Here is a 26,049-nt window from a genome sequence, read left to right as displayed (position 1 = left end):
TGACACTAGTGGTCTTGTTAACCATCAACACTTGATGCTCTTTCTTGATTTCTACCTTCGCCAATTTCAGCATCGCGAAGAGCTCGGGAATCATTTTCGTCATCACTTGCATATTATAGTTCATCACGAAGTTCTAGTAGCTTGGTGATAGTGACTAGAGAACTTTGTCAATTAATATCTTATCTGGAAGATTAACTCCCACTTGATTCAAGCGATTGTAGTACCCAGACATTCTGAGCACATGCTCACTGGCTGAGCTATTCTCCTTCATCTTGTAGGAAGAGTACTTGTCAGAGGTCTCATACCTCTCGACATGGGCATGAGTCTAAAATACCAATTTAAACTCTTGGAACATCTCATATGCTCCGTGGCGTTCAATTTTTTTAAGTCCCAGTTCTAAGCCGTAAATCATGGTGCACTAAACTATCAAGTAGTCATCATACCGAACTTGTCAAACGTTCATAACATCTGCATCTGCTCCTGCAATAGGTCTATCACCTAGCGGTGCATCAAGGACATAATTCTTCTGTGCAACAATGAGGATAATCCTCAGACCATGGACCCAGTCTGCATCATTGCTACCGTCATCTTTCAACTTATTTTTCTCTAGGAACATATCAAAAAAAATAAGGGATCTATATCGTGAGCTATTGATCTACAACATAGATTTGCAAATACTGTCAGGACTAAGTTCATGATAAATTAGGTTCAATTAATCAAATTACTAATGAACTCCCACTTAAACCAACATCCCTCAAGTTGTCTAAGTGATACATGATCCATATCAACTAACCCATGTCCGATCATCACATAGAGATGGGGTGGTCATCAATGGTGAACATCTCTATGTTGATCATATCTACTATATGACTCATGTTCGACCTTTCAATCTCCAGTGTTCCGAGGCCATGTCTGTACATGCTAGGCTCGTCAAGTTTAACCCAAGTATTCCGCGTGTTTAAATCTGGCTTACACCCGTTGTATGTCAATGTAGAGTCTATCACACCCGATCATCACGTAGTGTCTCGAAACGATGAACTGTAGCAATGGTCTATACTCAGGGAACACTTTTACCTTGAAATTTATTGAAGGGGTTCTTTTAATGCTACCGTCGTTCTAAGCAAAATAAGATGCATATAAGATAAACATCATATGCAATCAAAAATACGTGACATGATATGGCCATCATCATCTTGTGCTTTTGATCTCCATCTCCAAAGTATCGTCATGATTTCCATTGTCACCGGCTCGACACCTTGATCACCATCGTTGCGTCGTGGTCGTCTTGCCAACTATTGCTTCTACAACTATTGCTAACTCATAGCGATAAATTAAAGCAATTACATGGCGTTTGCATTTCATACAAAATGAGACAACCATAAGGCTCATGCCGGTTGCCTGATATTTTACAAAACATGATCATCTCATACAATAACATATATCACATCATGTCTTGACCATATCACATCACATCATACCCTGCAAAAACAAGTCAGGCGTCCTCTACTTTGTTGTTGCAAGTTTTACGTGGCTGCTAGGGGTTTCTATCAAGAACCGTTCTTACCTATGGCAAAAAACCACAATGGTGATTCGTCAAGTTTGCTATTTTAACCTTCTTCAAGGACCGGCCATAGTCAAATTCGATTCAACTAAAGTAGGAGAAACAAACACCCACCAGCCACCTTTATGCAAAACTAGTTGAATGTTAGTCGGAGACTAACTCCTTAGTCATTTGCTTGCAAGCTTATGATGTGTATTACCGAGGGGGCCCAGAGATACCTCTCCGATATTCGGAGTGACAAATCCTAATCTTGATCTATGCCAACTCAACAAACACCTTTGGAGATACCTGTAGAGCATCGCTTTAATCACCCAGTTACGTTGTGACGTTTGATAGCACACAAGGCATTCCTCCGGTGTCCGGGAGTTGCATAATCTCATAGTCGAAGGAATATGTATTTGACATGAAGAAAGCAATAGCAATAAAACTGAACGATCATTATGCTAAGCTAACAGATGGGTCTTGTCCATCACATCATTCTCCTAATTATGTGATCCCGTTATCAAATGACAACACATGTCCATGGTTAGGAAACCTTAACCATCTTTGATCAATGAGCTAGTCTGTTAGAGGCTTACTTGGGACATGATATTTGTTTATGTATTCACACATGTATTTAAGTTTCCAATCAATAAAATTCTAGCATGAATAATAAACCTTTATCATGAATAAGGAAATATAAAGTAATAACTTTATTATTGCCTCTAGGGCATATTTCCTTCAGAGGGAATGAGCCGAGCCGAAGCTTATTTCTGCCGGTCAGGAATGGTTAAATAATCTCTGATTAATTAACGAGTCACTTACGGAAGTGCCACTGTCTGAGATGTTGGACCGTGCGCTATTCACGGACTCAGTCGTGAGGCTCAGCCCAGGCCCATCTACCCGACAACCTATATAAGAAGGCGCTAGCCAGTAGAGTGAACCCTAACTCAGTCACTCACTCCCTCTCGCACAACCCTAGCCGTCAACTACTATTCCTCTCTCTGTGCTGCTTCCGGCGATCCCATCCCGACAACCGCGTGCACAGTTGGTCGGGAGAGCAGGTGCCTCCAGAACCCTGTCGTTTGAAATCCTGCCCAGGAGAATGACAATAAGGTTTTCGGGGAGCATCTCGACGCGACAGCACCCGATCTGTCCGCCTCTGCTTCCACTACTTCACATGCATCGACTCCGTGGCTGACGATGTAGCCGCAAAGAAGAAGGCCTCGACCGATGCCGAGGCTGCCACCACCGCGTCGGCCTGGCCAACTGGAGTGTATGACTCGTTCATACCCTATTTGTTCGTTCATGTGCTGGCCATATATATGTTGTTCATAGATGTTTCGGTTCTATGTACTGTACGTGCTCACATGCTTAAGTATCGGTATGAGATGCATACCGTATTTTCCATGTTTACTGTTTACTCGTGGATTAGATTAGTCAAGAAAGTGCTAACGTTTCCAACAATCCAAAAACCTTATTTTAGGCACTTTTCGACTCATGGCTTCGCCGCTACACTAAAATTGGAAAATTTTATCGGGACGCATTTTAAGCGATGGCAGATGAGGACTACCTTGTGGCTCACAGCAATGAACATGTTCTGGGTTGGTGGTGTGTCTCCCACGGTAACGATTGGTCCTGAATAGGAGAATGCATTTAGGAAGGCAACCACCATCTTTGTGGGAGCCGTTCTTACTATGATCGAAGACAAGCTAGTCGACGCGTATCTTCATATGCGTGTTGCCAAGAATTTGTGGGATGCGCTTGAAGCTAAGTTCGGCGTAACCGATGCTGGAAGTGAGTTCTATGCTATGGAGCAGTTCCATGATTACAAAATGGTTAATAATCGTTTTGTATTGGACCTGGCCCATGAGATACAATGCATCCCTAAGGAGGTGGAGCTCCTGAAGTGTGAGTTATCGGACAAGTTTGCCGCGAGTTGCATTATTGTAAAACTCCCTCCTTGATGGAGGATATTTGCTACTTCTCCCAAGCACTTGAGACATGAATTCTATGTTAAGGATGTCATTGGTCATCTAAGTGTTGAGCAGAACTCGAGAGAAAAGGACTCACACGTGAAAGGGGTAGAGGGTTCTTCTAGTGCCAATGTGGTGCAGAAGAATTTCCACAAATTCAAGGGAAAGAACTCTGTCTAGTAGAATACTACCTTTAAGAAGATGGGTAAGAAGAAAGACAAAAAGAGAGATGGCTGCTTTACTTATGGTTCAGAGGAACATTGGGCAAACAAGTGCCCAAGCAAGTACAAGAAACCAGGACAGGACTCCAAGCCTGTCAAAGTCACTCTGAGCAACAATGATGGGGCATTTGGGTATGGTAATCTGTTTACCGTACTTTCAGTTTGTCAGTCCACCAATTGGTGGGTTGACACTGGGGCCAATATTCATGTGTGTGCTGATGTGTCTTTGTTTTCTTCTTACCAGGTCGCATGAGATTGTTCCGTCCTGATGGGGAATGACTCGCATGCTTCTGTTCATGGTGTTGGCACGTAGATTTGAAGTTTACTTCAGGAAAGATCGTGCAACTGAATAACGTGCAGCATGTCCCTGCCATCAAGAAGAATCTCGTTAGTGGCTCCCTTCTATGTAAAGAAGGGTTTAAGTTAGTATTTGAGCCTAACAAAGTACTCATATCTTGGTATGGACTATTTGTTGGAAAAGGATTTGATTGTGGTGGCTTGTTCCGCCTTTCCCTGGAGGATTTCTGTAATAAAGTTGTGAACCAAATTCATTCTAATGTGAACAAATGTGAGGTTTGGCATTCATGTCTTTTTCACATAAATTTCAGTTGTATGATGCAGCTAGCAAAGATGAATCTAATCCGGAGTTTCACTTTAGCCAAAGGGTCTAAGTGGCATGCGTGTGTGCAAGCAAAGTAACCTCGTAAGCCTCACAAGCCTGCGAAGGAGAAACACCTGACACCATTAGAGCTCATACATTCAGATCTCTGCGAGATGAATGGTGTGTTGATTAAAGGTGGAAAGAAGTACTTTATGATAGATTCTGTTAGGTGTATTTGTTAAATACAAAGGACGAGGCTCTACACTACTTTAAAATCTATAAGGCTGAAGTTGAGAACCAACTTGAGAAGAAAATAAAATGAGTCGAATATGATCATGGTCGAGCGTACTTTTCTAATGAGTTTGATTTATTCTGTGCGGAACATGGTATTACTCATGAGAGTACGCCACCCTATTCACCCCAGTCAAACGGGGTTGCAGAATGGAAAAACCATACTCTAACAGATTTGGTTAACACCATGTTAGATACATCGGGTTTATCCAAGGCATGGTGGGGGGAGGTTGTATTGACATCATGTCATGTCCTGAATAGAGTTCCGCAAAGGATAATGAGACTACTCTCTATGAGAAATGGGAAAAATAAAAGAACTACACATTGCACTTGCGCACTTAGGGCCGTTTGGCGAAATTCAATGTGATGATCCCCAAGAAGCGCAAGCTTGGACCAAAGACCATGGACTGCATTAATTTGGGTTACGCTAAGAATAGCGTTGGCTATAAATTTCTAGTAGTGAAATCTGAGGTACCTGACCAGAAGGTCGGTACAATTATAGAGTCTAAGGATGCGACATTCTTTGAGGATATTTTCCCCATGAGAGATATGCAAAGAACTTCTAGACTGGAATCTGATGAGAATCCTGAACCTACCATTCCGATGGAATACTATGAACACAAAAGTGATGAAAGTTCCACGGAGGCTGACGAGGAAGCTCCTGTTAGGAGCAAGAGACAAAGGACTGCAAAGTCTTTTGGTGATGATTTCCTTGTGTACCTCGTGGACGATGACACTCCCAGTTCCATTTCGGAAGCTTATGCATCTTCGGATGCTGACTATTGGAAGGATGCAGTCCGTAGTGAGATGGATTCCATCATGGCTAACGGGACATGTGAGATCACCGGTCGTCCTTATGGTTGCCAACCATTGGGATGTAAGTGGGTGTTCAAGAGGAAGCTTAGGCCCGATGGTACTGTTGAGAAGTACAAGGCTAGGCTTGTGGCCAAGGGTTATACCCAAATGGAAGAAGAGAATTTCTTTGATACGTACTCACCTGTGGCTAGACTGATGATAAACCACAAGTATAGGGGATCACAATAGTTTTCGAGGGTAGAGTATTCAACCCAAATTTATTGATTCAACACAAGGGGAGCCAAAGAATATTCTCAAGTATTAGCAGCTAAGTTGTTAATTCAACCACACCTGGAAGAATTAATATCTGCAGCAAAGTTTTTAGTAGCAAACTAGTATGAAAGTAACGGTAATGGTGGCAAAAGTGATAATAGCAGTTTTAGCAATTGTAACAATGGCAACGACAAAGTAACTTAGCAAAGATACTTATGTGAAAATCTCGTAGGCAACGGATCAGTGATGGATAATTATGTCGATTCCCGCAAAAAAAACCGATCAATGATGGATAATTATGTCGAATGGCATTCATCATGCAACAGTTATAACCTAGGGTGACATAGAACTAGCTCCAATTCATCAATATAATGTAGGCATGTATTCTAAATATAGTCATATGTGCTTATGGTAAAGAACTTGCATGACATCTTTTGTCCTACCCTCCCGTGGCAGCGGAGTCCTAATGGAAACTAAGGGATATTGAGGCCTCCTTTTAATATAGAACCAGAACAAAGCATTAGCACTTAGTGAATACATGAACTTCTCAAACTATGGTAATCACCGGAAAGAATCCCAATTATTGTCACCTTGGGTATGTGGATCATAACTCGTAATAGGTGTCTACAACTTGCAAGATCGGATCAAGAACACAAATACATTCATGAAAACATAATAGGTTCAGATCTAAAATCATGGCACTTGGGCCCTAGTGACAAGCATTAAGCATAGAGAAGTCATAGCAACATCAATCTCAGAACATAGTGGATACTAGGGATCAAACCCTAACAAAACTAACTCGATTACATGATAAATCTCATCCAACCCATCACCATCCAGCAAGCCTACGATGGAAGTATTCACGCACAACAGTGAGCATCATGAATTTGGTGATGGAGGAAGGCTGGTTATGATGATGGTGACGAATCCCCCTCTCCGGAGCCCCGAACGGACTCCAGATCAGCCCTCCCGATGAAGAACAGGAGGTGGCGGCGGCTCCATATCGTATCCTTCTCTCTGATTTTTTCTCTCCCTGAATAGGGTTATATAGAGTTGTAGTTGAGGTCAGAGGAGGTCCAGGGGACCCAAAATCCAGGGAGGCATGCCCGAGAGGGGTAGGGTGCACCCCCACCCTTATGGACACCTGGTGGGTCCCCTCTGGTTGATTCTTTTGCTAGTATTTTTATTTTCCAAAAATATTCTCCATAAATTTTTAGGTCAATCCGAGAACTTTTATTTTTTACCAAAATAACACCATGGCAGTTCTACGGCAAACAACGTCAGTCCGGGTTAGTTCCATCTAAATAATGCAAACTAGAGTCCAAAACAAGGGCAAAAGAGTTTAGAAAAGTAGATAGGATGGAGACGTATCAACTCCCCCAAGCTTAACCCATTGCTTGTCCTCAAGCAATTCGGTTGATAAACTGAAAGTGACAAAGAAAAACTTTTACAAACTCTATTTGATCTTGTTGTTGCAAATATGTATAGCCAGCATTCAGATTTTCAGCAAAGATTATGAACTAACCATATTCACAATACCATTTAGGTTTTCAGATTTACTCATATCAATGTCATAATCAACTAGCGAGCAATAATAATAAATCTCATATGACAATACTTTTTCAAAACAATCATGATATGATATAACAAAATGGTATCTCGCTAGCCCTTTGTTAGATCACAAAACATAACTGCATAGCACCCCTGAAGATCAAGGACTGACTAAACATTGTAATTCATGGTAAAAGAGATCTAGTCACAGTCATACTCAATATCAATTAATAACAATGCATACAAATGACAGTGGTGCTCTCTAACTAGTGCTTTTATAAGAGTATGATGACTCAACAATAAAAGTAAATAGATAGGCCTTTCACAGAGGGAAGCAGGGGTTTGTAGAGGTGCCAGAGCTCGAGTTTTAAAACAGAGATGAATATAAGTTTGAGCGGTATACTTTCATTGTCAACATACCAACCAAGAGATCTTGGTATCTTCAATGCTAGATACATTATAGGCGGTTCCCAAACAGGATGGTAAAATTTTTACTCCCCCTCCACCAACAATCACACTCCACGGCTGGTCCGAAACAACGGCTACCGTCCATACCAACAACAGTCCTGGGGGAGTTTTGTTTGATAATTATATTTTGATTTGATTTAGAGCATGGAACTGGGCTTCCCAATTACCAGCCACTTCCTCGTGAATGACAAGTGAATGAACACTCATCGTGAGAACAACCCACCTAGCATGGAGGGTACTGACAGCCCCGAGTAGCTACATGATCGATTCAGGCATACAAAACAAATTATTATTTGAAGGTTTAGAGTTTGGCACATGCAAATTTACTTGGAATGGCAGGTAAATACCAAATATAGGTAGGTATGGTGGACTCATATGGAACAACTTTGGGTTTAAGGAAGTGGATGCACAAGCAGTATTCCTTCTTAGTACAAGTGAAGGCTAGCAAAAAGTGAGGAGCGACCAACTAGAGAGTGACAACGATCATAAACATGCATTGAGATTAACCAACATTGAATGCAAGCATGAGTAGGATATAAATCACCATGAACATAAATATCGTGAAGGCTATGTTGATTTTATTTCAACTTCATGCGTGAACATGTGCCAAGTCAAGCCACTTAAATCATTCAAAGGAGGATACCATCCTATCATACTACATCATAACCATTTTAAAAGCATGTTGGCACGCAAGACAAACCATTATAAACTCCTAGCTAATTAAGCATGAGTAACTATAATCTCTAATTGTCATTGCAAACATGTTTCATTCATAATGGGCTGAATCAAGAACGATGAACTAATCATATTTAGAAAAACAAAATAGGTCAAGTTCATACCATCTTTTCTCCATCTCAACCATTTCATCATATATCGTCATTATTTCCTTTCACTTGCACGACTGAACGGTGTGGATAATAATAAGAGTGCACGTGCATTGGACTAAGCTGGAATCTGCAAACATTTATTCAAAGGAGAAGACAAGGCAATATGGGCTCTCTGTTAGATCAACAATAATGCATATGAGAGCCACCCAACATTTTCATCATGGTCTTCTCCTCTCGACCAAAGAAAAGAAAATAACTTCAAAGAAACACACTAAAATATTTTTGGAGTTTTTGTTTTTCTGTAAAAAAAAGCAAAACAAGAACGATAAAAATTATTTACACGGGAAACCTCCCAACAAGCAGAAAGAAGAACGAGAAATATTTTTGGGTTTTCTTTTAATAGTACTACTAAATAAACATGGAAAGGAAAACTAAAAATAAGCTACAACTATTTTTTTTGGATTTTCTCAAAGTTTTTCAAACACACAAGAAGAAAGCAAGAAAAAGAAATAAACTAGCATGGATAATACAATAAAAAAGTGTGAACGCTGACAACTGGAATGGATGTGTGAACATGAATGTAATGTCGGTGAGAGATACATACTCCCCCAAGCTTAGGCTTTTGGCCTAAGTTGGTTTAGGGACACAGCTGGAAATAACCCTCTCCTCGATACTCCGGAGGGTCCTGAGGGTTCCACTAGTTGGCGAGCTCTTGTGGCTCCCACTGATAAACAGGATCCTGATACGGATCAGGAACTGGTGCTGGCTCAGGTGCTGGGGGTTGTGGAATACCCAAAAACAGGTAGATGTCCTTGCTATCTCTTGAACTTGCGTTGGTTTTCCTTGAAGAGGAAAGGGTGATGCAGCAAAGTAGCGTAAGCATTTGCCTCAGTTTTTGAGAACCAAGGTATCAATCTAGTAGGAAGCTCCTCAAAAGCCCCATGCACCTACACAAACAAACAAGAACCTCGCAACCAACGCAATATGGGTTGTCAATCCCTTCACGGCCACTTGCGAAAGTGAGATATGATAGAGATAATATGATAAGATAAATATTTTTGGTATTTTTATGATATAGATTGGAAAGTAAAAGATGCAAATAAAAGTAGATGGAAAACTTATATGATAAAAGATAGACCCGGGGGCCATAGGTTTCACTAGTGGCTTCTCTCAAGATAGCATAAGTATTACGGTGGGTGAACAAATTACTGTCGAGCAATTGATAGAAAAGCGCATAGTTATGAGATTATCTAGGCATGATCATGTATATAGGCATCACGTCCATGACAAGTAGATCGAAACGATTCTGCATCTACTACTATTACTCCACACATCGACCGACTCCTGCCTGCATCTAGAGTATTAAGTTCATGAAGAACAGAGTAGCACATTAAGAAAGATGACATGATGTAGAGGGATAAACTCATGCAATATGATATAAACCCCATCTTTTTATCCTCGATGGCAACAATACAATATGTGCCTTGCTGCCCTGCTGTCACTGGGAAAGGACACCGCAAGATTGAACCCAGATCTAAGCACTTCTCCCATTGCAAGAAAGATCAATCTAGTAGGCCAAACCAAACTGATAATTCGAAGAGACTTATAAAGATAACTTAATCACACATAAAAGAATTCAGAGGAGATTCAAATATTTCTCATAGATAAACTTGATCATAAACCAAAAATTCGCGGATCTCGACAAACACACCACAAAAAGAGTTACATCGAATATATCTCCAAGAAGATCGAGGAGAACTTTGTATTGAGAATCAAAGAGAGAGAAGAAGCCATCTAGCTAATAACTATGGACCCGAAGGTCTATGGTAAACTTCTCACAACTCATAGGAGAGGCCTTGGAGATGATGTAGAGGACCTCCATGGTTGATTCTTCCTCCGGTGGAGCGCCAGCGAAGGCTCCAAGATGGGATCTCGCGGATAAAGAAGGTTGCGGCGGTGGAATTAGGTTTTCATGGTCGCTTCTGATGTTTCCAGGGTATGGGAGTATATATAGGCGGAAGAAGTAGGTCGGTGGATGCTCGAGGGGCCCACGATGGTGGGGGCGCGCCCACCCCCAGGGGGGGCGCCGGGCTCCCTCGCGGTCGCCTCGTTTGTTGCTTGACGTCCACTCCAAGTCTCCAAGTTTGCATTTGTTCCTAAAATATCGCTCCCGAAGGTTTCATCCCGTTTGGACTCCGTTTGATATTCCTTTTCTTCGAAACACTGAAATAGGCAAAAAAACAGCAATTCGGGTTGGGCCTCCGGTTAGTAGGTTAATCCCAAAAATGATATAGAAGTGTAAAGTAAAGCCCATAGACATCGTAACATAATAGTATGGAACAATCAAAAATTATAGATACGTTGGAGACGTATCAGACCTCGTGCATAATAGTGTACCTGCCTGAATAGATATTGAATAAAGAAGAAGCAGACAAAGCAATAGTCTCACAAGTACCCTGACTAAATACTAAGTTGTAGAGGAGTTTATTTTCCTTATTCTTCTTAATAAAATCATGCGCTACCATACTTTTATAGTCTAAGTATCTAGTGAGTAGCAGCATCTCCTCCTCCTCATCGTGCCTAATGGGTATCTCAAAATGTTTAGCTAAACGAGAAGCATAGATACCTCCAAAAATAGGACCCCTCGAACGGTTTCAGCTCAACCATCAAGCAACCATAGCGCCCAAACTAAAAGTTCTATCAGTATATAGAGCATAGCGTAAAATGGCAAGGTCAGGGGCACTAAGGCCGCCCCTCTCCCCACGACAAATCAAACATCTCCCCACAAATAATGAATAATAGCGTAAAATAGGAAAATGTAAGCTAGACACTCTCGCTTCCGACACCCCTCTCTCTTCCCCTACAGTAACTTTATCAATAAAATCTTCCACATCTCTAGGACACGCTTCACTAACACTGCCCTCATAAGACAATTTGCAAACATTGCAAAAATCATAAAGAGCCATTTTCTTAGGCACATCATATAAGTGAAATTCTACCATAGGAGGATCTTCACTATAACGAAAGTGAAAATTTTGCACAAAGGTATTAGTGAGTATGAGGTATTGGTCACACTAATCGTGGAGGAAGTCGGTGATGCTTGCATTCTCCGCCAAATAATAAAAATCATCATAAATTCCGGCCGCCCCTAGGAATGCATCGCTTGGCTATTCACACGGCTGAACCTCCGCGGTGCGAGGAAGATTGTACTTGGGCTTATTCTTCTCCTCATTCTCATTTTCTTTAGAACCTCAGCTAGAAGAGCCTCTTAACAACCTCCTCATCATTTTCTTCCTCTGAAAATTGCTGAAATTTTTAGTGACTCAAAATAAAAGTGAACAAAACTCAACAAGATTGATAGCAACTACTCCTACAAGTGCCTCGAGGCTATATCATGCATCAAAACTACTTTGGACAATATAAATTTGACATGCAAGCTCAAGAACAAGGTCACCACAGCAGTAAACATTTGCAATATATAAAGCACTAGAACAAAAACTAATTGGACCATTGGAGGAGTCACATACCGAAGAACAATCCCCCAAAATAGTTTTGCAAATGGAGATTTGCACAAGGAGATCGAAAATGGAAGCAAGGTGAGCAAGAACACGGGCTTGAGCAATGGGATGATTTTTTGGAGGAAGACGGGGTGGATGGGTGCTGGAATAAGCGAGGGGGCCCACGTGGGACCCACAAGTCACTAGGGCGCGCCCCCACTGATGCAGCCCCCTGGTGTGTTCTCAGTGCCTAAAATTCTCAAATATTCTCTAAAAAATCATACTAATTTTTTAGGGCATTTGGAGAACTTTTATTTCTGGGACATTTTTTATTGCACAGATAATTCAGAAAATAGACTAATAATAGTATTTTTGCTTTAGTTAACCTAAATAACGGAAAGTAAAAGATGGGTATAGACAGTTGTGCTTTCTAAATTCATCCATCTCATGCTCATTGAAAGGAATCCATTAACAAGTTGATCAAGTCTTATTAACAAACTTCTTTCGAATAACATGAAACCGGAGAATTTTCGAAAAACACTTCGTTACCTCAACGGGGATATGCATGTCCTCAACAATAAGAATATCATACTTCTTTTTGATAGTAGGGAGAGGGAATTCAAAATCTCCAATAGTAATAGTTGAAATGAACTTGAGGTTGTTTCTTTGGAAAGTGTACCGTATGCTAATTACCATTGACATGAAAAGTTACATTGCCCTTGTTGCAATCAATAACAGCCCCTGTAGTATTCAAAAAGGTCTACCAAGGATGATAGACATGTTGCCGTCCTCGGGAATATCAAGAATAACAAAGTCCGTTAAGATAGTAACGTTTGCAACCACAACAGGCACATCCTCACAAATACCGACAGGTATAACAGTTTATTTATTAGCCATTTGTAAATAGATTTCAATAGGTGTTAACTAATTCAAATCAAGTCTACGATATAAAGAGAAAGGTGTAACACTAACACCGGCTCCCAAATCACACAAAGCAGTTTTAACATAGTTTCTTTTAATGGAGCATGGTATAGTTGGTATTCCTGGATCTCCTAATTTCTTTGGTATTCCACCCTTAAAAGTATAGTTAGCAAGCATGGTGGAAATTTTATCTTCCAATATCTTTATTTTATTAGTAACAATATCTTTCATATACTTGGCATAAGGAGACATTTTCAGAATATCAGTCAAACGCATACGCAAAAAGAGAGGTCTAAGAATTTCAATGAAGCGCTCAAAATCTTCATCATACTTTTCTTGGATGGCTTGGGAGGAAAGGGCATGGGTTTCTGAACCCATGTTTCTCTTTCTTTACCATGCTTCCTAGCAACGAAGTCTCTCTTATCATAACGTTTATTCTTAGGTTGTGGGTTGTCAAGATCAACAATAGGTTGAATCTCCACATCATTATCATTGCTAGGTTGAGCATCAACATGAACATCATCATTAACATTATCATTAGGTTCATGTTCATCACCAGATTGTGTTTCAGCATCAGAAATAGAAATATCATTTGGATTCTCAGGTGTGTCTATAGTAGGTTCACTAGAAGCATGCAAAGTCCTATCAGTTTTCTTTTTCTTTTTATTACTAGCGGGACTAGGTGCATCAGTATTAATTCTCTGAGAATCTTGCTCAACTCTCTTAGGATGGCCCTTAGGATACAAAGGTTCCTGAGTCATTTTACCACCTCTAGTCATAAGTCTAACAACACGATCATTGTTTTTACTATTCAACTCATTAAGTAAATCATTTTGTGCTTTAAGTACTTGTTCCACTTGAGTTTTTACCATGGAAGCATGTTTACTGATAAGCTTAAGATCATTAACAATTCTACACATATAATCACTCAAGTGTTCAAGTATATAAGAATTACGTTTCAATTGTCCACTAAAATAAGCATTGAAGTTTTCTTGTTTAACAATAAAGTTATCAAATTCATCCAAGCATTGACTAGCAGACTTATTATAAAGAATATCACCTTCATCAAATCTATAGAGATAATTTACCTCTAGTACCTGTGTCGGGGCATTAAGACCATGTATTTCTTCAATAGGTGGTAAATTCTTAACATCTTCAGCTTTAATACCTTTTTCTTTCATAGATTTCTTTGCCTCTTGCATATCTTCAGGACTGAGAAATAGAATATCTCTTTTCTTTGGAGTTGGATTAGGAGGTGGTTCGGGAAGAGTCCAATCATTGACTCAATATATTATTCAATAGTACTTTAGCTTGTTCAACGGTTCGTTCCCTGAAAACACAACTAGCACAACTATCTAGGTGGTCCCTAGAAGCATCGGTTAGTCCGGTATAAAAGATATAAAGTATTTCATTTTTCTTGAGAGGATTATCAGACAAAGCATTAAGTAACTGGATAAGCCTCCCCCAAGCTTGTGGGGGACTCTCTTCTTCAATTTGCACAAAGTTAAATATTTCCTGTAAACAGCTTGTTTCTTGTGAGCAGGAAAATATTTTCCAGAGAAGTAATATATCATACCCTGGGGACTACGCACACAACCAAGAGCAAGAGAATTAAACCATAATTTAGCATCACCCTTTAATGAGAAAGGAAACAACTTAAGAATATAGTAGTAGCGAATTTTTTCCTCATGAGTAAATAGGGTGGCTCTATCATTTAATTTAGTAAGATTTGGCACAACAGTTTCAGTTTCATAACCATGGAAAGGATCTGATTCGACCAAACTAATTAACTCAGGATCGACAGAGAATTCATAATCCTTATCAATAATAAGATATGTGAAGTAGCAAACTTAGGGTCATATTGCATACTAGCATTCAAAGATTTTTCTTTCAGCTTAGCTAACAGTTTCTTAAGATCATCTCTATCATTGCAAGCAAAAAAGTCTCCAGATGTTTCTTCATCCGTAAAATAACCCTCGGGTACCTTAGGCAATTCATATCTAGGGGGAGAATCATACTCTTCATTTTCAATAATATCATCAGTTTCAGTAATTTCATTCTCTCTAACCCTAGCAAGTTGTTCACCAAGAAATTCACCTAGTGGCACAGTATTATCAAGCAAAGCAGTAGTATCATCATAAGCATCATGCATAGCAGAAGTGGCATCATCAATTACTTGTGACATATCAGAATTACTAGCAGGTGGTGGTGTCGCAAGCTTACTCAAAACAGAAGGTGAATAAAGTGCAGAGCTAGATGGCAGTTCCTTACCTCCCCTCGTAGTAGAGGGATAGATCTTGGTTTTGGTATCTTTCAAATTCTTCATAGTGATCAACAGATATAAATCCCAAGTGACTCAGAGAATAGAGCTATGCTCCCCGGCAACGGCGCCAGAAAAAGGTCTTGATAACCCACAAGTATAGGGAATCACAAGAGTTTTCGGGGGTAGCGTATTCAACCCAAATTTATTGATTCGACACAAGGGGAGCCAAAGAATATTCCCAAGTATTAGCAGCTGAGTTATCAATTCAACCACACCTGAAAGACTTAATATCCGCAGCAAAGTTTTTAGTAGCAAAGTAGTATGTAAGTAACGGTAATAGTGACAAAAGTGATAATAGCAGTTTTGTAGCAATTGTAACAATGACAATGGCAAAGTAACTTAGCAAAGATCAATATGTGAAAAGCTCGTAGGCAACAGATCAGTGATGGATAATTATGTTGGATGGCGTTCATCATGCAACAGTTATAACCTAGGGTGACACAGAACTAGCTCCAATTCATCAATATCATGTAGGCTTGTATTCCGAATATAGTCATACGTGCTTATGGAAAAGAACTTGCATGACATCTTTTGTCCTACCCTCCCGTAGCTGCGGGATCCTAATGGAAACTAAGGGATATTAAGGCCTCCTTTTAATAGAACCGGAACAAAGCATTAGCACTTAGTGAATACATGAACTCCTCAAACTACGGTAATCACCGGAAAGAATCCCAATTATTGTCACCTTGGGTATGCGGATCATAACTCGTAATAGGTGTATACAACTTGCAAGATCGGATCAAGAACACAAATATATTCATGAAAACATAATAGGTTCAGATCTGAAATCATGGCACTCGGGCCCTAGTGACAAGCATTAAGCATAGCAAAGTCATAGCAACATCAATCTCAGAACATAGTGGATACTAGGGATCAAACCCTAACAAAACTAACTCGAGTACATGATAAATCTCATCCAACCCATCACCGTCCAGCAAGCCTACGATTGAATTACTCACGCACGGTTGTGAGCATCATGAAATTGGTGATGGAGGAAGGTTGGTGATGATGATGGCGATGAACCCCCCTCTCCGGAGCCCCGAACGGACTCTAGATCAGCCCTCCCGATGAAGAACAGGAGGTGGAGGCAGCGGCTCTGCATCATAAAATGCGATGAATCCTTCTCTTTGATTTTTTCTCCCCCAAATATAGAGTTGTAGTTGAGGCCGGAGGAGGTCCAGGGGACCCACAAGCCAGGGGGCGCACCTAGGGGGTAGGGCACGCCCCCACCCTTGTGGACACCTGGTGGGTCCCTTTGGTTGATTCTTTCGCCAGTATTTTTTATATATTCCAAAAATATTCTCCATAAATTTTCAGGTCAATCCAAGAACTTTTATTTCTGCACAAAAATAACACCATGGCAATTCTGCTGAAAACAGCGTCAGTCCCGGTTACTTCCATTCAAATCACTAGAGTCCAAAACAAGGGAAAAAGACTTTGGAAAAGTAGATACGATGGAGACATATCAACTGACAACCATTCGAGTGTTACTCGTATTGGCTGCCTCGCATGGTCTTCTCGTTCATTAGATGGACGTTAAGACGGTGTTCCTTAACGAAGAGCTAGACGAGGAAATTTACATGCAACAGCCAGATAGCTTTGTAGGAAATGGTCAGGAAAAAAATGTGTGTAAGCTAGTGAAATCCTTGTATGGCCTAAAACAAGCGCCTATGCAATGACATGATCAGTTTAATACAACTTTGACATCTGCTGGATTTTTTTTGTTAAGGAAGCTGACAAATGTGTATACTATCGCTAGTGGGGGCGAGGGAGTTACTGTGTCTGTGTGTCGATGACATACTGATATTTGGGACCCACCTTAAAGTAATTGAGGAGGTCAAGGCCTTTTTATCTCATAACTTTGAGATGAAAGACCTGGGCGTGGCTGATGTTATCTTGAACATCAAGCTACTGAGAGACACTGAGGATGGAATTGCACTTTTACAATCCCACTTTGTTGAGAATATTTTGAGCCGTTTTGGATATTCGGACTGCAAACCTTCTGCAACACCATATGATCCTAGCGTGCGGGTTCGAAAGTTTAGAGGCACGACTGTAAATCAATTGAGATATTCTCAAGTGGTTGGTTCACTGATGTACCTAGCTTGTTCTACTCGTCCTGACATCTCATTTGCTATGTGAAAACTGAGTTGGTTCATTTCCAATCTGGGAGATGTGCATTGGCATGCTGTTGAACGAGTCATGCGCTATTTAGAAGGTACTATGAGCTATAGAATTCACTATTCTGGGTACCCGGCGGTACTTGAAGGGTATAGTGATTAGAATTGGATATTTGATGCTAATGAGATGAAAGCCACAAGTGGATATATCTTCACACTTGGTGGTGGTGCTAGTTCCTGGAAGTCTTGCAAGCTGGCGATCTTAATGAGATCGACAATGGAAGTAGAACTCAGATCATTAGACACATCATGCATCGAAGCAGAATGGCTTCTAGAGCTTTTGATGGATTTGCCGGTGGTTGATAAACCAGTCCTAGCTGTCCTTATGAACTGCGATAATCAAACGGTGATTGCCAAGGCTAAGAGTTCAAAGGAAACATGAAATCCACTAAGCACATAAGAAGAAGATTAAAATCTGTCAGAAAATCAAGAAACTAGCATTGGATTATATCCAGATGGCTAAGAATTTGGCAAACCCTTTTACGAAAGGGCTATCACGGATTGTGATAGAAAATGCATCAAGGGAGATGGGTAAGAGATCCACGTAAGTTTCCATGGGAGTAACCCAACCTATGTGATCGGAGATCCCGTGAATTAGGACCCGGGGAAATAATCCAGCGGTCAACTGAGGAGAGTATCCTTTATTAACCCACTCCATTGGAGATGCAATAATACTCTCAATTTTTTAAGGCAGGCTGACTTTTGTCTTAATGTGTTCCAAAGCTTGTGTAAGCAAGATGCTAACCTATAGAACATTCTTTGGAGGAACACACCTATGAGAGCCCGACTGCTGTTCACAGTCTATGAGATTGGGTAATCTCTAGGAAGCTCATGAGAAGGTACGGAGTATGACTCATAAGCTCCACCCATGGAGTTTAGCCTTCGGCAGCCACGTATCAGCTGACAATAGGCGAAACTTCTGCACGCTAAACTGACAATTCAAGGCATAGTCCATTGTTCAGTTGTGAAGAATCTAATCATATTGTTCTAGGTGGAAGTTCAACTTAACAGTCTCCACTGAAAATTTTGGTATATCAAACACTGTTTGGAATAGTTGACAAACTTATGTGCCTCGAGATCTGGTGGGGGATTGTTGGATTATGGATGGGATTAGGCCCATATAAGACAATAATCCTTGGTTAATCTCTAAGACCCATTAATGTGTACGACAAGTGGTGAGAAGTGTGGGAAGTTTAGTACCATACTGCTACAGTAAGAAAAGCGAGACATCTTTATAAGGGCTGCTCCACCACTGGCTATTGGAAGCTTGTGAATAGGAGTTGTACACGCGCGCTCCTCCTCGCCTCGCCTCGCCTCGTCAGGATGCATGCGAGCGTCGCGGGTTGCAGGAATGAGCCGAGCCGAAGCTTATTTTTTCCTCTCAGGAATGGTTAATTAATCTTGGATTAATTAATGAGTCGCTTACGAAAGTGCCACTATCCGAGACGTTGTACCGTGGGCTGTTCACGGACTCAATCGTGGGCCTCAACCCAGGCCCATCTACCCGACGGCCTATATAAGAAGGCGATGTCCAGTGGAGTGAACCCTAACTCAGTTCACCCACTCCCCCTCGCACAACCCTAGCCATCATCTACTGTTCCTCTCTCTGTGCTGCTTCCGGCAATCCCATCCTGACGACCGCGTGCACGGTTGGTTGGGAGAGAAGGTGCCTCCGGAACCCTGTCGTTCGAGATCTTGCCCGGGAGAACGGCAATAAGGTTTTTGGGGAGCGTCTCGATGCGACTGCTCCCGATCTATCCCCGTCTTTGTCCGCCTCTGCTTCCACTACTTCCCTTGCATCGACTCCATGGTTGACGATGAAGCCGCAAAGAAGAAGGCCTCAGCCGATGCCGAGGCCGCCCCCGCCGTCGTCGCGTTGGCCTGGCCAAGCGGAGGGTATGACTTGTTCATCCCCTATTTGCTCGTTCATGTGCTGGACGTATATATGTTGTTCATGGATGTTTCGGTTTTATGTATTGTACGTGCTCACATGCTTAGTATCGGTATGAGATGCATACCATATTTGTCATCTTTGCTGTTTACTCCTGAATTAGATTAGTCGAGAAAGTGCTAATATTTCCAACAAACAACCCTGCAGTCATAACAGTAGCGACACAGACGGTGAGACTGGAGAATAATCCGAAGGTTGTAAACCGACGGACATTTCCCCTTCCCACATGGTCGTAATGGTCGACGCATCGTGATAGTTGTGACTAGAGTGAAAATCGTGTGTACGGCCTATCGTTGCATGCGGTTGTCCGGTTCCCGTACCCGACTGTGTACGGGTGTGCCGGCCACCCGTCGTGGGCAAAATTTCGTGTTCTCGCCCTTTTAGCAAAGGTTTTCGAGATCTGACCCTAGTTCAATTTTTTTTAACATTTGATCCTTTTGCTACCGCCTGGGACTCTGGCGGTGGGATTGCATAGCCTACCGCCGAGACCTTTGGCGGTAGGGTAGCGGCAGCCGCCGTCACACAAATGGCCAGGAGCTGACCTGGCGGACACCCTACCGCCAGAGATCTCAACGGTAGGATGTGTAGACCTACCGCCAGCACCCCTGGTGGTAGGGTGTGCAACCCTATCGCGGATCAGACGGCACTTCTGGTTACAGAACACATCACCGTGGGGGTGAGGCCCCCTACCGCCGATGTCCCTGGCGGTAGGATGTGTACACCTACCGCCACATACCACGGTGGTAGGGCCTGATCATAGTTCATTTTGTGTAGAGCTTGTATTTTGAAGTAGTTGTTGTTGAAGAAAGTGTGGTATTTTCAGTGTTGTAATGATTCTCTTTTTTCACATGAAAGTACACTCATATTGACAACAACAATTGGCATGAAGTTAACTGAATGTTCAAACTGAAATTGACAGTCAAACTTATGAAAAAACTGAATTTGGCAGCACGTAGATTCATATTCATTGAGAACATAATTGAGCAGCACAATGCATTACAAGAAGAAACTGAATTTGGCATTACAATACCACAACTGCATTGTAAAGTGCTTTGACAGACAAACTAATACGAAGACCTTCAGACAAGTTTAGAAAGCGAGCAGACATCTTTAGATCTTGTCGTATGTTAGCTCTGGCCATGGAGACAGAAACGACAGCGGGTCCACCGGTTCAGGTGGAGGCGGAATGTTGGTCGGCATCCGATTTGCCAAGCACTCCCACCATGCCTTGTCCGCTGGTGTTTTCCCCTCCGCCCTTCCCCAGTTGATGATCTCGAACGCCGATGCACTTGGGGCGGCATCTTGGCTCTCTCCTCAGCATTGCTCTCTAAGTATATTCTCTGGCTCAAATTGTGCAGCTCCCAGTCGGCGTGCTGCTTGGCAGCTTCAATGCAGCCTTCCCGACGGACACGGGAGATAGTTGGATCTTCCTCCATCTCCGCCTTCACACTCTTCCACTCCTTCACGCTCTGCGACCAACACTTCACATCGTCGAGGATCCGCTCTACCCTCTCCTGCCACTGCATTGCCCTCGTCGCCTCTAGGACCTCGTATGAAACAGATCCCGGCGGCTGCAGCAGCTCGGGGAAGGCCTCGTACACGTACGGGAGCGGCTTGGGGGACGGGATGTGCTGGAGAGGAGCGGGCGGTGCGGGAGTGGGTGATGCTTGCACAAACCTAGGAAATATGAGTTCAATCTTTCAATAAGCATATGAAGATTTTTTTTCTAACATGAACATGAATTAGGGTTCATCATGTGGTAAAAAAATATATAAATATATCAAGATGCAGTCACCAAGGTTCAAAATGCATCATATCATATTTCTCCGCTATACATCATACATCATGCATCATATCACATCAACATGCATCATCACATCTAAATAAATTCCACCAACATGCATCATATAAAAAATATACTCAAACTAAATCATTCCCATGCTACATTTTTTTAAATCTAGTTCAAAAAGGGGAGTGATTTGACTCAAATAATGTGACGAATCAGAAGCTATTCGACTCAAACTAATTGGAGGGATCGGAGGAGCTTACTTTTCTCGTTTCGGGGCCATCTCGATCCGCAAAAACGGTGAAGAAATGAAGAAGATCCTGGGGGGAGTGGAGGAGATGAGAGAGGGGGCGAGAGGAAGAAGAACTCTGTTCTTCGGGCGGCTGAGTGGGGGGATAAGGGGGTGGGGAGGGCGGCCCGCGGCTTATAACTGTCCAAACCCTACCGCCAGGGTCCCTGGCGGTAGGATCACCCTACCTACCGCCAGGACCAGCGGCGGTAGGGTGGGACGGAGGGGTACGACGGCCGTTTGGGCTGCTGACGTGGATTAGTCCTACCGTCGAGCCCCTTGGCGGTAGGAAAAAGGGTCCGATTTAAAAAATAATCGAATATGGGTCAGATCTCGTTAAAGTTCAACAAAAGGGTCAAAACACGAAAGCCCCTGTCGCGGGCGCTGTCTAGCACGTTTGAAAGCATTTGCCGAGCCCTTTGCCCAGCCGGGCACGAGAAGTTTACGTGCCAACAAAAGCGCGAAATGCACGACAACAAAGCGGCGAGCAACAACGCATACCTTCGTCGATAGCAGCAATGTGGGATGGACAATGCTAGACTTACGTAAAATCTGTTACGTGTTCTATGTAATCAGCATCGTGGAGAAGGCTTGTTGGATCGATAGGTGGGGAGGGGCCCACCCTCCATTGAAATCAGGCGGGCGATAGGTTTATACTCCCTAAGTACAAAGTTGGGTCATCTATTTTGGAACGGAGGGGGTAATTTGGAATTTTACGTAGGTCTTCCTAGGCAGTTCGTAGGTGTAGGATTATCCATGTGGGATGTAATAGACTTGTCGACGGCGAGCACGGGCGCTTGATCCGGTGGCGATGATGCGCCACCAACCAACTGGAAACCACCGCGCTCCAGAAGATGGAAGTGGAGAGAAAGTGGGGATGAAGAGAAGTGGGACCGGTGAAAGGAACGATGAAGCCCACGACGCGGTGTACTGTTCACCATCCTAAACTATCACGGGTCATCAGTGCGAATCATTGGTGTCGTCCCAAAAAGGGGAGAAACCATTTAGCATCGACATAGCACGCCCATACTTGCGTGCTGAATCCAGTGGATGTGGTGCCCCATCGCTACGAGAAGATCGGTAGGGACAGCCACAAGATAATATTCTTCTTCTTTCATTTGCGATTTGCGGCCTGATGCTTTTGGTTGGCGCCATGGCGGTTGCCCCGTCCACATTTCGCATGTCCCGTTCCTGTCGCTCTCGGACTAACCAGCAAACGTTTTCAAAGTGCTCAATCACTGCCGCCTTGCTACCTCGCATCTGCAGCCACTCCAATTGCCAGGATGCGTCCGTCAGGACGGCTACTCCTACAAGATTACCCTAATCTCCACCCACTGCACTGCCGCCAAGTGAAGCATTGGACGAGCGAGAGGCGTACGCTCCCAGGCTCCTCTCGCACGCCATGGCCTCCGCCGCCGAGCACACGGTGCCCCTGCTCGCCCGACTTCCAGCCGAGGTCCGTCTCGTCTCCCTCGCCTCTGCTCTGGTTCAATTGCTTTCTCCCCTTTCGTCTGCATGGGATTTTAACCCATGGCATGGATGATGTCTCGCTATTAATTTTGGTGGGGATTGCCGTCGCAGGCGGCTGAGGCGTACACCACCGACGGGTCCCTTGATTTCGACGGGAACCCGGCGCTCAAGAATCGCACGGGTGGATGGCGCGCGTGCCGCGCAGTTCTCGGTAATTTATTTCTTCTTCACCTGTTGGTAATAAAATTCTTTCTCCGTTAGTTTTACTCGACCGGCTGCACCTTGGAACGACGATGTTCATGCAGGAACCGAGTTCTGCTACTGCCTGGCGTTCTACGGCGTCTCGTACAATCTCGTCACCTACCTCACGACCGTCCTGGGCCAGAGCAACGTCGCCGCGGCGAGGAACGTGTCCACCTGGCAGGCCACCTGCTTCCTCTTGCCCCTCGGCGGCGCCATCGTGGCCGACTCCTACTGTGGGAGGTACCGCACCATGGTCGTCTCCTGCTTCATCGGCGTCGCAGTACGTTACAATGAGTCCCTCATCTCAACTGTCTGCATCTCTATGCCATTTCCAAATGGAGCAATTAGTAGTTTTCATCCTGGAGCACTAAAATTAATCACCACCCTGCAGTCTACATCCTGTCTCTAAATCCTGCAAGATTATTAGAATTCGGTGTCTCTGTTCTTGGGCAGGGCATGCTCATGACAGCATTCTCGGCGTACCTCCCGCTGCTCGTCGAGAACGGCGTGTCGTTCAGAGGCCTCACCTCGTCGAACATGGTGTCGGTTCAGGAGTTCGTCTTGTTTCTCGGCCTCTACATGATTGCCGTTGGGCTGGGCGGACTCCGACCGTGCCTCATGTCCTTCGGCGCCGACCAGTTCGACGACGGCGATCCAGCGGAGCGCGTGACCAAGGGATCCTTCTTCAACTGGTACGTGTTCAACATGAGCTGCGCGTCGCTGATATCCAGCACCGGCGTCGTGTGGGTGCAGGATCATTACGGCTGGGCCCTGGGCCTGACCGTCCCGGCGGTCGTCCTGGCCGTCGGGCTTTCTTGCCTGGTCGCGGCGTCACGGACGTACAGGTTTCAACGAACTCGCGGCAGCCCGCTCACCAGAGTGTGCCAGGTCGTGGTTGCTGCCATGAGAAAGTCTGGCGTCGAGCTGCCGGCCGATTGCTCTCTGCTCTACGACATGCCGGAAGACGACATCGCCATGAAGGGCGTTGAGAGGATCGAACACACTACTGATCTCAGGTCAGATACTGCAATTCTGTGAGGTTTCCTCGTAGCTGCTTGCAGCTTGCTTGGTCCAATTGACCACTCAAGATGGATCTGTTGCTTGCTTGATCAGATTCTTCGATAAGGCCGCCATTGTCGTGGCTTCTGACAAGGAGGTGGAGGCTGCGGCCGTGCCGGTGCCGCGCAGCCCGTGGAGGCTCTGCGTCGTGACGCAGGTCGAGGAGCTCAAGATTCTTGTGCGGATGCTGCCGCTCTGGGCGACCGTCCTGTTCTTCTATGCCGTGTCGGTGCAGATCTCGTCCACATTCGTCGAGCAAGGCAGGGCGATGGACGCTACCGTCGGCTCTGTGCGCGTCCCGCCTGCGTCCATGTCTACCTTCGATATAATCACCGTCATCGTCCTGGTCCCTCTCTACGACCGGGTCTTCGTTCCGGCGGCGAGAAGGCTCACCGGGAGGGAGAAGGGCATCTCGGAGCTGCAGAGGATCGGCGCCGGCCTCGCCATGCCCGTGTTCGCCATGGCCGCCGCGGCGCTTCTCGAGACGGTGCGCCTCCGCGCGGCGAAGGCGGCGCCCCTGGCGCCATGCTCGACGAGCGTGCTGTGGCAGGCGCCGCAGTACGTGCTGGTGGGCGTGGGCGAGGTGCTCACCACCATCGGCCAGCTCGACTTCTTCTACGGCCAGGCGCCGGCCGGGATGAAGACCGTGTGCACGGCGCTCGCGCTTCTCGCAGTAGCGGCCGGCGGCTACCTGAGCTCATTCCTACTGACGGCCGTGCAGTGGGCGACGACGACTGGTGGCGCGCCTGGGTGGATCCCTGACGACCTGAACGAGGGTCATCTGGATCGCTTCTTCTGGATGATGGCCGGACTTGGTTGTCTCAATCTGATAGCGTTCGGGAGCTGCGCCAGGAGGTACAAATCCAAGAAGGGTTGCTGATTTCTAAGTTGCTTCTCCGTGGGCAGAGATATTTTTACAGCCCATGGTGCATGATGCCCAAGATTTCTTTTTAAAAAGTTAATAGGAGAGCTGCTAAGATTCATTTGCAGAAGAAGAAGCCCGAAGGCTGAAACTGCTCGGTTTATTAAAGAAAAACCAGGCGAAAACCTATACAAAAGGACACATCACACCTAGCAAAAGCACGATTCATCAGCAATAGACAAATGCCTCAATGCCATAGCGAACCATTTCAAGAATAAATGGATGTGGCTAGGTCTTAGTCGATAGGGATTTAACCAAAGTCTAAATCAGATAGCATATGTAAAACTAAAAGAAAATTTTACACAAATCTTAATGTAAAATTTTATAGATATAGCATCCACCAAGACTTGGTTCCATGTTTCACCGTTAGACTGAAGTTCCTTTATGATTCACGCAAGCGCACGTGAGGGTTCGAGCATGTTTTTGTTTCTCGCGTGTTAACGGCATGTGCGACGGGCCCGTATATTTTTTCTTGTGGGCATGTCCCAGTCGATGCCTTTTTTTTCTTTTGATTGTAGATACAGAAATGTCAATATTCGTGTGCATGGGTAGGCTGTCTCGAACATGAGTTTTTTTTTGGAAATTTTGTCCAAAAGGACCACCTGGCCAACATAATTAACAAAAAAGACTATCTCTAGATAAATTTGACAGAAGAGACCACCCCAACCGTGACGGCATGCGCGTTAATCGATGTGTGGCACCTGCCGCCACGCTAGCACACGACAACACATGCCGCTACAAAGCAGGCGGCAACCTGCGCGCCACAGTCAGCCAGCGGCCGCAACGGGACAGGCGCATGCAGGTGGTCCCTGCCGCTTATGTGGCATGGCGGCAGGACTGTTCCTGCATGCTGATGCGATGCTGC

At 44.1% G+C, this 26,049-nt stretch overlaps 1 protein-coding gene across 1 annotated transcript; it reads left to right on the top strand.

Moving 5' to 3' along the window:
- Positions 1-22,698: 22,698 nt before the first annotated feature.
- On the top strand, positions 22,699-25,359 carry LOC119338373 (protein NRT1/ PTR FAMILY 8.3-like). Its single transcript, XM_037610687.1, has 5 exons — positions 22,699-22,946; positions 23,072-23,171; positions 23,266-23,483; positions 23,657-24,219; positions 24,317-25,359. The coding sequence occupies exons 1-5, from the start codon at positions 22,893-22,895 to the stop codon at positions 25,140-25,142; spliced, it is 1,761 nt and encodes a 586-aa protein (XP_037466584.1). The 5' UTR covers positions 22,699-22,892; the 3' UTR covers positions 25,143-25,359.
- The last annotated feature ends 690 nt before the right edge of the window (positions 25,360-26,049 follow it).

Source organism: Triticum dicoccoides, chromosome 7B (genome assembly GCF_002162155.2).
Source record: "Triticum dicoccoides isolate Atlit2015 ecotype Zavitan chromosome 7B, WEW_v2.0, whole genome shotgun sequence".
Classification (NCBI taxonomy): domain Eukaryota; kingdom Viridiplantae; phylum Streptophyta; class Magnoliopsida; order Poales; family Poaceae; genus Triticum; species Triticum dicoccoides.
Note: the sequence above shows the minus strand (reverse complement) of the source record. Positions and strands in the feature narration are given on the sequence as shown.

Bases quoted from the DNA above. Each gene is read 5' to 3' on its own strand.
- LOC119338373 (XM_037610687.1), top strand. From the start codon at position 22,893: ATGGCCTCCGCCGCCGAGCACACGGTGCCCCTGCTCGCCCGACTTCCA. The intron at 23,484-23,656 runs GTACGTTACAAT...GTTCTTGGGCAG, and splicing joins CCTGCTTCATCGGCGTCGCA to GGCATGCTCATGACAGCATT. The intron at 24,220-24,316 runs GTCAGATACTGC...TTGCTTGATCAG, and splicing joins GAACACACTACTGATCTCAG to ATTCTTCGATAAGGCCGCCA.